Consider the following 13546-nt stretch of genomic DNA (forward strand, 5'->3'; position numbering starts at 1 on the left):
AAAAAAAGGCCCGGCCGGGCGCGGTGGCTCAAGCCTGTAATCCCAGCCACTGTGGGAGGCCGAGGCGGGTGGATCACGAGGTCAAGAGATCGAGACCATCCTGGTCAACACGGTGAAACCCCGTCTCTACTAAAAATACAAAATATTAGCTGGGCATGGTGGCGCATGCCTGTAGTCCCGGCTACTCGGGAGGCTGAGGCAGGAGAATTGCCTAAACCCAGGAGGCGGAGGTTGCGGTGAGCCGAGATCGCGCCATTGCACTCCAGCCTGGGTAACAAGAGCGAAACTCCGTCTCAAAAAAAAAAAAAAAAAAAAAAAAAAGGCCCTCTATATTTAAAAGCCTTGCCAAGTTGTCCTGCTGCGCAAAGGAATTAAAGAACTAGAGGAAGGTACATTGAACAGTGACTGTAACAATCCCTAAAGTGTCTAATATTGTCAATCTGGTGGCAAAGACATCTGTCAAGAAGACAGTTACTGTACTTTAGGCCATCAGAGAAACCACATCCCAGTTGAAAGCTAAGACTTCTCCCCAGGCTGAGTTAGGAGAAGAGAGTCTTCTGTAAGCCCTGCTTCAGATCCTTTCCATGGGGTCACCTCAGCACAGTCATCTGGACTAAGTCACCTACATTTTTTTTTGAGACACTCTCACTCCGTCGCCCAGCTAGAGTAAAGTGGCTTAATCTCAGCTCACTGCAACCTCCGCCTTCCCAGCTTAAGCAATCTCCCACCTCAGCCTCCCAAGTAGCTGGGACTACAGGTGTCTGCGATGACGCCTGCCTAATTTTTGTATTTTTTGTAGAAATGGGGTTTCAGCATGTTGCCCAGGCTGATCTCGAACTCCTAGGCTCAAGCGATCTGCCCCCTTCATCCTCCCAAAGTACTGGGATTGCAGGCATGAGCCACCATGCCCAGCCGAGTCATCCACATTCTTTTTTTTGAGACAAAGTGTTAGTCACCCAGGCTGGAGTTAAATGGAGCAATCTCAGCTCACTGCAACCTCCACCTCCTGGGTTCAAATGATTTTCCTGCCTCAGCCTCCTGAGTAGCTGGGATTACAGGTGCCCACCACTTCACCTGGCTAGTTTTTGTATTTTTAGTAGAGACAGAGTTTCACCGTGTTGGCCAGGCTGGTCTCGAACTTCTGTTCTCAGCCTCCAAAACTGCTGGGATTACAGGCGTGAGCCACCATGCCTGGCCTCATCTACATGTTTAGCCAAGGAACTTATTAACATTTTTCCCTCTAAGGTAATGTATCTAAGTTTATGTGTAATGCGGGAGTTTCAAACACGCATCCTACCAATATTTCCCAGATAGTACAATGAAAGACTCTTGAAAAATTAGTGTGATGTGTACTCTCTGAAGTACTGAAAAATGTGCTCGAAGGTTTAAAAGCAAACATAGAGAATAAAATAAAAATGTGATGACAAAAGGTTTGGTGATTTAACCTTTGCTATAATTTTGTCCATAACCAAATGTTTGTTTCTTCAGCTTTGACCTTAAGCATATACTTACCTTATAAGTATAAATGTAATGTAAAAATTTATACTATGCTTACACAACTGCTCCAGGATTCCTTTCCTCATCTTGAGATGAAAAAATTGAAGAAAATGTGAAAAAATATAAAACCATGGCTGGCTGTGTACTGCATGAAAAATGGAACATAATCTCACATTTCTTCAACTAAAACAGGATGCAAAAATGGCATTGCTTCCGAACTGGCAAATTAAAATAATTACTGGAATAAAAATATGGCCCACTGTGTGAGTGTAATATCAGCTGCTCAAATACTAAAAGAAACAATAGTCTGACCTCATCAAAAAATTGCTGAGTTTTGCGCAGTATAAATTTTAATTCTGTCAGTTCCAGGAAGTTTCTCTTCAGCGCTTCCTGGTTTGTGTTGATTTCCTTCAGTTCATTTTCAATCTTCTCAAAATTGGCCTTAAAAAAAAAAAAAAAAAAAAAGGTAGATTAAGCTAAACTTAATGCTTGCTCTGAAAGACATTAAATAAATTCATCCCACAGAACTGTCGCCAAGCTGATAGTTAAAAGAGATCTTGCACCTGCCTAGCAAATACTATGATTTTACTAGAGCAATTTTCTTTGTTCTTTTTTTTTTGAGACGGAGTTTCATTCTTGCTGCCTAGGCTGGAGCACAATGGTGTGATCTCAGCTTACCGCAACCTCCCTCTCCTGGGTTCAAGCGATTCTCCTGCCTCAGCCTCCCAAGTAGCTGGGATTACAGGCATGCGTCATCACGCCCAGATAATTTTTTGTATTTTTAGTAGAGACGGGGTTTCTCCATGTTGATCAGTCTGGTCTCTAACTCCTGACCTCAGGTGATCCGCCTGCCTCAGCCTCCCAAAGTGCTGGGATTACAGGCATGAGCCACCATGCCCAGTCATCAATTTTCTTTATGAAATTTTTTTGGCTTAAAATAATATTCCCTGGGTTGAGACGAGTGGATCACTTGAGGTCAAGAACTCAAGACCAGCCTGACCAACATGGTGAAACCCTGTCTCTACTAAAAATACAAAATTAGTTGGGCGTGGTGGCGTGCACCTGTAGTCCCAGCTATTCAGGAGGCTGAGGCAGGAGGACTGCTTGAACCCGGGAGGCAGAGGTTGCAGTGAGCCAAGATCGCACGACTGCACTCCAGCCTGGCGCCTGGTGAAAAAGGGAGGACTTTTTTTTAAAAAAAAAAAAAAAAAAAGTTGATCTCATAGCAGTACACGGTGGAATGACAGGTGCCAGAGGCTATGAAGGGTGTGTGGGTTTTTAGGGGGATGAAGAAAGGTTGGTTAATGTGGACGAACATACAGCTAGATAGAAGGCATAAGTTCTAATGCTCAATAGCAGAGTAGGGTGCCTGTAGTTAACAGCAATGTACTGTATGTTTCAAAATAGCTAGAAGAGAGGAATTGAAATGTTACCAACACATACAAATGATAGACACTCAAGGTGATAGATACTCCAAATACCCCCACTTGATCACTATACATTCTATGTATATACCAAAATATCACATGTATACCATAAATGTTTACAAATATTATCTATCAATAAAAAAGAGGGAAAATTCATTTGAATCCCAGCTACAAGAAACTTACAATCAGTAGATAATGCTGACAAAGTTAGCAAGAATTACGCTACTCTCCATCTACTAAGGAAAGTAATTTCTGCATTTAAGTAGAAAAAAACTTTTCTGGTTTTCTCAGAACTGTTTACCTCTTCTGTCCTGAAAGTATGAAATTAAAATATTTAAAAAGAAAAAAAAAATGTTTACCTCTAAGTCAATCATGTCCCGGGGGAAGGGAACCTCTGGGTTTTCGCCGGTGTCCATAATTGGAATGTTAGCTTTTCTTATCTCCTTCTCAACAAATCCTAAAATGACAGAATCAAAACATTCATGTCTAATTGCACATGCTTGAAATTGCATTTTTTTTGTTTTTTGATATGGAGTTTCACTCTTGTTGCCCAGGCTGGAGTGCAATGGCACAATCTCAGCTCACTGCAACCTCCACCTCCCAGGTTCAAGCAATTCTCCGGCCTCAGCCTCCTGAATAACTGGGACTACAGGTGCATACCACCACGCCCAGCTAATTTTTGTATTTTTAGTAGAGATGGGGTTTCACTATGTTGGCCAGGATGGTCTCAATCTCTTGACCTCATGATCCACCCACCTCAGCCTCTCAAAGTCCTGGGATTACAGGTGTGAGCCACTGCACTCAGCCTGATTTTGTATTTTTAATAGAGATGGGGGCTCACCATGTTGGTCAGGCTGGTCTCAAACTCCTTACCTGAGGTGATCCGCCCACCTCGGGCCCTCAAAGTGCCGGGATTACAGGCATGAGCCACCACACCCAGCCTGAAATTGTCATTATTTAAGGAAAACAATTAACATCTAAAGCCTGGCTACAAAATGTCTTATTCAAAAAAGACACTTTTATATTAATATATTCATATACACACAAAATACATTCTTTTAATATAAAAGTAGCACCTTTTTTCTCCACAACCCTCTTTCTCTGACCTCACATTCTCTTTTTTTTGAGATGGAGTTTCGCTCTTGTTACCCAGGCTGGAGTGCAATGGCGCGATCTCGGCTCACTGCAACCTCCGCCTCCTGGGTTCAAGCAATTCTCCTGCCTCAGCCTCCTGAGTAGCTGGGATTACAGGCACGCGCCACCATGCCCAGCTAATTTTTTGTATTTTTAGCAGAGACGGGGTTTCACCGTGTTGACCAGGATGGTCTCGATCTCTTGACCTCGTGATCCACCCGCCTCGGCCTCCCAAAGTGCTGGGATTACAGGCTTGAGCCACCGCGCCCAGCTAATTTTGTATTTTTAGTAGAGACGGGGTTCCACCATATTGGCCAGGCTGGTCTCAAACTCCCAACCTCAAGTGATCCACCTGCCTCGCTTCCTAAAGTGCTGGGATTACAGGCATGAGCCACCGCACCTGGCCAATCAGTTTTAAGCATAAAAAATAAAAATAAAAAAGCAGAACATGTAATAAAGACCCAAAACACCAGAAAAGTGTTTCAGGTAACAACTACAACTCTTTTTTAGAATGGCAATCAAATTCACTTATCAGGTAATCATAAGCTGGCTTAGTAGAGTGGCAAGTTCATGAACTTTAGAGCCAGACAGAACAACAGGACTTCAAATATTGATTCCATCGTAACTGTTTATGTCCTAGGGCAAGTCACTAAGTCTCTCTGATCTTTAGTTCCCTCAATTATTAAATGAGGTAACACCCATCTTGAAAGAATGTTATGGGGAATGAAGGAAATAATGTATATGAGCAACTCAGCCCTCAACAGAACTTTAATAAATGTTAGTTTCCTCCCTCATAAATAGCTCAAATTAAAAGGTGGCTCTGCTGACAAAAACTGATGGTGGACTGGGTCCTATTTCTCAGAATTCTATAATGTAGTTCTGTTATTAAAAACTCACAAGGCCGGGCGCAGTGACTCACCCCTGGAGCCCCAGCACTTTGAGAGGCTGAGGCAGATGGATCATGAGGCCAAGAGATCAAGACCATCCTGGCCAACGTAGTGAAACCCCGTTTCTACTAAAAATACAAAAATTAGCTGGGCATGGTGGCACATGCCTGTAGTTCCAGCTACTCAGGAGGCTGAGACAGGAGAATTGCTTGAGCCTGGAAGGCAGAGGTTGTAGTGAGCCAAAATCATACCACTGCACTCTGGCCTGGTGACAGAGCGAGACTCCATCTCAAAAATAAATAAATAAATAAAATCTCACACACAAAAATTATAATAATAATAACCACAATTTTCAGCTTGAAGCACGTTATTTCAAATGAGGTTTCCATGAATCACTATTTAGCCCAAAGACCACAAAATCTACTTGCATACAAGAAATTCACCTTAACATCTCCACTGCTAGATTTTTCCTTTTCCTTTTCTCTTACAGCACTTTCTTTCTCTATTAAGAGGACCAATGTCACCAATCTAAGACAAATGATTCATTAAAGGTACATTACACATGACCAAAATGCACATACGAAGCTTTCGATCCATTTCTTCACATCTTCTAACTTCATTCACAAATTTCCTTTGGAAAACATTCACATCTGGATTTAACTGAAAAATAAAAACACAATAACAAACATTGAAACATTGGATTTATTTCTTCTGTTTCTCAAGCAACACATTCTGCAAAGTGAAAAACTTAATTTTGTCTCAATGCATGGATGCAACACTAATAAAAATTGTCTATTGATCCAAAAAAAAATTGCTTAATGGCCATTCACACCAGCTAACAATAAAAACTTCCTCCCTTGTTGCTGTAACATTACTGGAATGGAGGCAAATTAGGTAAAGCATGATGGTACAAAATGTTCTTCCTAGGCCAAAAGTCTCAGTGAGCTTCCTTCCCACCACTTAAAATCTGGGCAATGAATATCACAGAAGCTCTCTCTGGTTTTCTTTCTCTTTTTTTCCAAGCAGAAGAGGAACTTCTCTTGTTTTTCTGTACCAAGGCCTTCACCTTCTCAGTGACAGGCTTGGTTTATTCATTCATATGCCAATATACCACAGGTAATTTTCTTTTTTTGAGATGGAGTCTCGCTCTGTCTCCAGGCTGGAGTGCAGTGGCATCATCTTGGCTCACTTTGCCTCCCAGGTTCATGCAATTCTCCTGTTTCAGCCTCTGAAGTAGCTGGGACTATTGGCGCACACCACCATGCCCAACTAATTATGCATATTTTTAGTAGAGACAAGGTTTCACCATGTTGGCCAGGATGGTCTCGATCTCTTGACCTTGTGATTCGCCCGCCTCGGCTCCCAAAGTGCTGAGATTACAGACATGAGCCACCGTGCCTGGCACCACAAGTAATTTTCAAAGTAATATAATAGGTGTTCTGGAATATAAAAAACAAGTTCCTACTCACTAAATAGGTTGCAATCTGTTGGCACAGTGGCTTAGACCTGTAATCCCAGCCCTTTGGGAGGCCAAGACAAGTGGATAGCCTGAGGTCAGCAGTTCGAGACCAGCCTGACCAATGTGATGAAACCTTGCCTCTACTAAAAATGCAAAAATTAGCTGGGCGTGGTGGCAGGTGCCTATAACATCAGCTACTAGGGAGGCTGAGATAGGAGAATTGCTTGAACATGGGAGGCAAAGGCTGCAGTGACCCGAGATCAGGCTACTGCACTCCAGCCTGGGCAACAGAGAGAGACTCCATCTCAAAAAAAAAGCTGGCAATCCAGCCAGGCACAGTGGCCCACGCTTGTAATCCCAGCACTTTGGGAGGCTAAGGTGGGTGGATCACCTGAGGTTAGGCATTCAAGACCAGCCTGGCAAACATGACAAAACCCCGTCTCTACTAAAGATACAAAATATGTGGTAGTATGCACCTATAATCCCAGCTACTTCAGAGACTGAGGCAGGAGAATCGCTTGAACCCAGGAGGCGGAGGTTGCAGTAAGCCAAGGTTATGCCACTGCACTCCAGCCTGGGCAACTAAGCGAGACTATTGTCTCAAAAAAAAAAAAAAAAAAAAAAAAAAAAAGGCTGGGCGTGGTGGCTCACGCCTGTAACCCTAGCACTTTGGGAAGCCGAGGCAGGAGGACTGTCTGAGCTCAGGAGTCTGAGATCAGCCTGGGCAACATGGTGAAACCCTGTCTCTACTAAAAATACAAAAAATTAGCCGGGCATGGTGGTACAGGCCTGTAATCCCAACTACTCAGGAGGCTGAGGCAGGAGAATCAATTGAATCTGGGAGGCGGAGGTTGTAGTGAGCCGACATTGTGCCAATGCACTCCAGCCTGGGCAACAGAGCAAGACTGTGTCTCAAAAATAAATAACTAAATTAATTAAATAGCTTGTAATCAAATAGAGAAGATGAACCCAACCAATAAAATAGTATGTGATAAATTCTATAAAAGTTACATAAATAAAGAACTATATTTACTTAACATTTATGAAGTACCAAATATGTGTCAGACACTGAACTAGGCACTAGAGAAAATACAGAGAAAGCTGCATCCTTGATTTGAAAAGTTGAACAACACAATTTATGAGCTTAATCACATACGTGTGTATATATATTATATGCATACACACATAGAAACATAAAAACACACACATACATATCCATGCATTCAACAGTTCTCTCTTCAAGAACTCAATATATTAATATTAGAGGGAATCTAAGGCAAAAATTTTTATTAAAGAGAGTCATTAATAATAACAAGCTATGTCTCAGTCTTCAGCTCCACAGAAGAGACAGATGCAAACCAATTATTACAATTTGTTGTGATAAATGCTATTAGAAAAGAAGTAAAAGATTTGGAAAACTGTTGGCAGTTTCTTACAAAGTTAAACTTATACCTTCCCACCCCTGACTGAGCATTCCACTACTCAGTTACCGTTGACCTTTGAACAATGTGGGTTTGAACTGTGCTGGTCCATTTATGCACAGATTTTCTTCCACCTCAGCCACCCTGAGACAGTAAGACCAACCCCTCCCCTTCCTCCTCCTCAGCCTACTCACCATAAAGACAATAAGGATAAAGACTTTCATGATGATCCACTTGCAGTAAATATAGTTTGTCTTCCTTATGATTTTCTTAACAGTATTTTCTTTTCTCTAGCTTACTTTACTGTAAGAATACAGTGTACAATACACGTACAAAATATGTATTAATTGACTGTTTATGATATTGTTAGGGCTTCTGGTCAAAAGCAGGCTATCAATGATTAAGTTTTGGGGGAGTCAAAGTTGTACGCAGATTTTTTTACTGCATGGGGGGGATCAGCACCCCTAACCTCTGCATTTTTCAGGGTCAACTCTATTTGCTTAAGAAAAATCAACACTTGTGAATTAAAAAAAGACTTTTACAATAATGTTTACTTCAGCTTTAATCATAATACCCTCAAATGAGTAATAACAAAAGAAAGGATGAAAACATTGTGGTATATTCATAAAATGAGCTATTTATCATTTGGCAATTTTTAAAAATGAACTACAGACACATGAAAAAACAGAGGCTAAGTGAAAGAAGTCAGACATAAGAGTTTGCAGTGTGGCCGAGCGCAGAGGCTTATGCCTGAAATCCCAGCACTTTGAGAGAACGAGGCAGGTGGATTGCCTGAGGTCAGGAGTTCGAGATCAGTCGGGGCAACATGGTGAAACCCTGCCTCTACCAAAAATACAAAAAAAATTAGCCAGGGCAGGGCGTAGGGAGGTGGTGGTGGCAGGTGCCCGTAATCCCAGCTACTCAGGAGGCTGAGGCAGGGGAATTGCTTGAACCAGGAAGGTGGAGGTTGCAGTGAGCTGAGATCGCATCACTACAGTCCAGCCTGGGCAACCGAGTGAGATTCCGTCTCCAAAACAAAAAAAAGTTCTGTATCCTGATTGTGGTGCTGGTTACAGAGGTGCATAAAGTTATCAATTCAGCAAATTGTTCTATTAAGATGTGTACATTTCAGCCAGGCACAGTGGCTCATACTGGTAATCCTAGCACTTTGGGAGGCTGAGGCAGGAGGACTGCTTGAGTCCAGGAATTCAAGACCAACCTGGGCAAAATGATGAGACCCCATCTCCATTTTTTATTCTTAATGTTATAAATTTTTTTATAAAAACAAACAAAAAGGAAACACAAAAATTAACAGAAGTAGAAGAAAACAAAAAATCTGTTGGCTGGCATGGTGGCTCATGCCTGTAATCCCAGCACTTTGGGAAGCTGAGGCAGGTGGGTCACCTGAGGTCAGGAGTTCCAGACTGGCCTGGCCAACATGGTGAAACCCCGTTTCTACTAAAAATACAAAAATTAGCTGGGCATGGTGGTGCTCACCTGTAGTCCCAGCTATTCGGGAGGCTGAGGCAGGAAAATCGCTTGAACCCAGGAGGTGGAGTCACACCACTGCACTCCAGCCTGAGCAACAGAGCAAGACTCTGTCTCAAAAAGAAAAGCAACAACAACAACAAAAAACCCACACACAGAAGTACTAAAAGCAAAAATAAAATCACTGTATGGGTTACTTCTGGGGTGGAAGAAAGAAGACTGGCATGGAGGAAGTATGCACAGGAGGTTTCAATTATATATAGAATGTTTCCCTCTTAAGTAGATAGTAAAATTTTTTGTATTTTTTGTAGAGACAGGGTTTCACCATGTTGGTCAGGTTGATCTCAAACTCCTGACTTCGTGATCCGCCCACCTCGGCCTCCTAAAGTGCTGGGATTACGGGCGTGAGCCACTGCACCCGCCCTAGATTGTTCACATTCTTTAGATAGCTTCTCCAAGTGCCCAGTATAATATTCCAAAATAATGAATATTCAATATATGCTTATTTATATACTATATATCTATAGCTGGATATGTCAAATTTTGATTTTTTTTAAATGTCTTACTGGATGGAAAAACTACTATATATACACACACATATATATACATATATATATACACATATATACCTATATACACACACACGCACATATATATGTATGGTTTTTTTTTTTTGAGACAAAATTTCACTCTTGTTGCCCAGGCTACAGGGCAATGGCAAGATCTCAGCTCACTGCACCATCTGTCTCCCAAGTTCATGCGATTCTCCTGTCTCAGCCTCCCAAGTAGCTGGGATTACAATCGCCCACCACCGCCCCCAGCTAATTTTTTGTATTTTTACTAGAGACGGGGTTTCACCATGTTGGCCAGGCTAGTCTCAAACTCCTGACCTCAGATCATCCGCCCACCTCGGCCTCCCAAAGTGCTGGGATTACAGGTATGAGCCACCACACCCAGCTAATATATATTTTTAAATATCCTGCTATAGGTGTTAAAGAGCCCCCCTAAAAAGTGAAAGCCCTAATCGGGTTAGTTTGGTAACCTCTCCCTGCATCCCAAACAATTACCGGGAGAATACTTAGGACTGTCCTCAAAGTGGGAGCTAGCAAAAGCATAGAAGGATTGGCACAAACATTCTCACCTCTAGAAAGACAACTCAAAATGTGCATTCTGCCAAAAGGAAGCCAGTGCTATAATGTTATTTTTGCAAATAAAAAACAAAACATTCATCACAAGGCAGCTGACCATGATAACAACAGAGTTCAGCAGTAATCAAGTCGCAGTCCCACAACTACTTACATCACGAAACTGAACCTTTCCGAGTTCTCCTAATTCACTGACGCAACAATAAGCAGCTTCTGACTGTAGAAAAAGCTGGGCCAGTGTCATTTCTTCACTCCGGAAAAGCTCCCCCATGGTGGCAGAAAGTACCAATCAACTGAGTACCTGGATTTCTCTCCAACCTGAAGCAAGGAGAAAAATGACATAACTTTGGAAATTACCAAGAGGGCTAAGAGCAAATTACACCCCACTAAGGCTCTTGCATTTACATTTCTTCCACCCCGTGACGACAGGTCAACAACTGTTCTGACATCCTGCCTAGAAAGATGGAAAGGGGAAACTGCAAAGGCAGTTCCTGAATCCTGTGCCATACAGTGCCAGATGAAAAGTCACTTCAGTTGCAGTCAACATCAGGATCAAATGACAATATTTTGGGCAACTCAATAGGTAAGAATGTACCCAGATTAGAGACAGGAACGGGGAACCCCAAACAACTCTTTAAATACCCAGGACACAGTATTGAGGCAGTGACTTCCACAATGTTCAATCTGTTTTTGCTACTGCAGGAAACAAACAGAAGAGGCCTTGATTACCCTCTCATTAAGATGTCTGCCTTGTAACTGTCCTTCCCCCTTCTACTGACAATGCGCATTTCTAAAAGCCTAAAGTTCTGGCACTAACCTAAAGCTATGGCTACACTAAGGGTTTAATCTTCCAGATTTCTCAGAAAACAATATTTCCTCCCTTGGGAATTCAAACAAATTACCATTATCTGGAAAAAGCAACCAGCTTGCATATTAAGCTCAATTTCAAATTAAGCATGACAGGAACACATTGATAATGACAAAGCAATTTTATCAAGCGACAGAGAATAAGCCTTCCACCTCTGCAGCTTTCTGTTCTCATCCCTACCTTCAAGATTAATTACATTCTTCCATCTGTCAAATCTCATGAGCCAATAAAGGTTTCGTTTTTAGGGCTGTCTTAGGGTTGCCAAGGTATGAGACAACTGGCGCTATCAGTGGTCCTGAAACTGCAATTATTTATTCTCGATCAGCTAATGTAAGGCACAGCCCATCCAGTACCCAAACTTCACAAAACGTACAGTATTTTTAGTGTCATAAGGGCATCTTTATTGAGTACTGATAGACGAGTACTGATAGATGAGTCTGATATCAAAGGAAGATTTACTCTTCTGGAAGGCTGGGAAACATTTTGAGAAATCTGAACGAACAAACCTTTGTGCATTTGATGTTCAAGACAACGACACACGCTCAGATATAAGCAAGGATTTCTGAAGAGAATATGTAGGTTGACTTTAAGATTTGGATGACCTGAATCATCCAAATCAGCTGTTACCAGCACCACCCTTCAACAAAGAGAGATTCTACAACCTCTAAACATATAAAATTAGGCCTGATCATCAAAGTTCCGAGGCTGCGGATAATGATAGCCTCCAACGAGTCGCCTCCCACCTCCTGCTCTTTAATGATTACAGGTCTCCCAAGAATATCTCTTCAGCAATGGAGGCTAACAGAAAACTAATTAGGCCAAAGCAGTTCTGGACGATCACAAAACAAAATACGAAGAAACAGCAACTCTGCAAAAGATGAGTCCTACTAAAACGCCCCCGCGCCCTGCCCCGAAGAATCTCAATCCAGTCACCCGGTCCTCGCCTCCTCCCAGGGTATTCACCTGCTTCATTTCCCGTCTATCCAATGAGCAGGAATTCTCTGGACCGAGGCACATCTACCTCGGGATGGGAAAAAAGGAAAGGAAAGCCTCCAAACTGAGAGACCCTTTAAGAAGTCCCCTAAATTCTTCTGCCTATCAATAACCTCCGGTTCCTCCGCCTACCTCTGGAAACAGGGAAGGGATTCAGGGCTTCCAAAGGACAGAGGAGGGGTGCCCGAGGAAGGGACGAACCCCCATTTTATCTCGAAGACTTAAGGTCCCTGCTAATTCCTTTGACAATTAAGGGGGCTCTTGGAAGAATTTCCTACGTCCATCGAGGGCTGCTCCCCGTTGCGCTGCACCTAAGCCCCAGCTCACCTCCCACCGCTGCCGCCACAGCAGCCGCCGCAGCCAAGCCCGCAGTCGCCGCAGCTCCGGGAGCAGAGCTTCGACGCGCGTGCGTCCGCAAAGCCCCGCCCCTGCGCCGCCGCCGGCCCCCGCCCCCGCAATGACCTCATCTCAGTTGGCCAATGGAGCGCAGCCTCGCCTGGGCTGCCGCAGTGCAGAGTCACGGGGGTCGCAGGCGAGACCCAGCTGGCTGACGCCATCTTAGCCTCTGTTTGGTGTCCCCAGGCTGCGGAGGGTTAGCGGGTTGGCGGGTTGACAAGTGGGGCTGGAGGTGCAGGTGCTCGAGGCCTTAAGTTCCTGACCCTCCCTGAATCCTTTTTCCTTACCCCTTAAACCTGGGCAAGGTCGTCTTTTCTCTTTATTTTCATATTCAAAGAATTAATTCATACACACCCCCCAAAAAATTAATGTCTTCTCTTTTTTTTTTTTTTTCTTCTTTTTTTTTTAAGATGGGGTTTCACCATGATGGCCAGGCTGGTCTTGAACTCCTGACCTCAGGTAATCCACACACCTCGGCCTCCCAAAGTGCTAGGATTACAGGCGTGAGCCACGGCGCCCAGCCATTTTTTCTTTTCTTTTCTTTTTTTTTTTTTTTTTGAGACGAAGTCTCCCTCTGTCGCGCGATCTCGGCTCACTGCAGCCTCTGCCTCCCGGGTTCAGGCGATTCTTCTGCCTCAGCCTCCAGAATAGCTGAGATTACAGGCACGCACCACGCCGCCCGGCTATTTTCTTTCTTTTTTTTTAGTGACAGGGCTTCACCATGTTGGTCAGGCTGGTCTCGAACTCCTGACCTCAAGCGATCCACCCGCTTGGGCTTCCCAAAGTGCTGAGATTACAGGCAAGAGCCGCCATGGCCTGCTCGCCCGGTTA

At 43.4% G+C, this 13546-nt stretch overlaps 1 protein-coding gene across 8 annotated transcripts in view; it reads right to left on the bottom strand.

The window, feature by feature from the left end:
• The window catches only part of ATP6V0A1 (ATPase H+ transporting V0 subunit a1), a 63729-nt gene extending 50981 nt beyond the window's left edge, over positions 1–12748 (bottom strand). For 7 of the 8 annotated variants that reach the window (XM_032279613.1, XM_032279612.1, XM_032279609.1 and 4 more), the window contains exons 1-5: positions 12647–12748; positions 10613–10776; positions 5527–5605; positions 3284–3381; positions 1810–1938 (exon numbers count right to left, since the gene is read on the bottom strand). In XM_032279613.1, coding sequence (XP_032135504.1) covers positions 1810–1938; positions 3284–3381; positions 5527–5605; positions 10613–10729 — 423 coding nt within the window. In that variant the 5' untranslated portion in view covers positions 10730–10776; positions 12647–12748. Of the gene's footprint in view, positions 1–1809; positions 1939–3283; positions 3382–5526; positions 5606–10612; positions 10777–12289; positions 12476–12646 lie in introns of those variants that run through there. The other variant, XM_032279607.1, reaches the window with a different exon arrangement.
• Positions 12749–13546: the final 798 nt, after the last annotated feature.

The sequence above is a fragment of the Sapajus apella genome, unplaced genomic scaffold (assembly GCF_009761245.1).
Source record: "Sapajus apella isolate SASKATOON/1434 unplaced genomic scaffold, GSC_monkey_1.0 scaffold12, whole genome shotgun sequence".
NCBI lineage: Eukaryota > Metazoa > Chordata > Mammalia > Primates > Cebidae > Sapajus > Sapajus apella.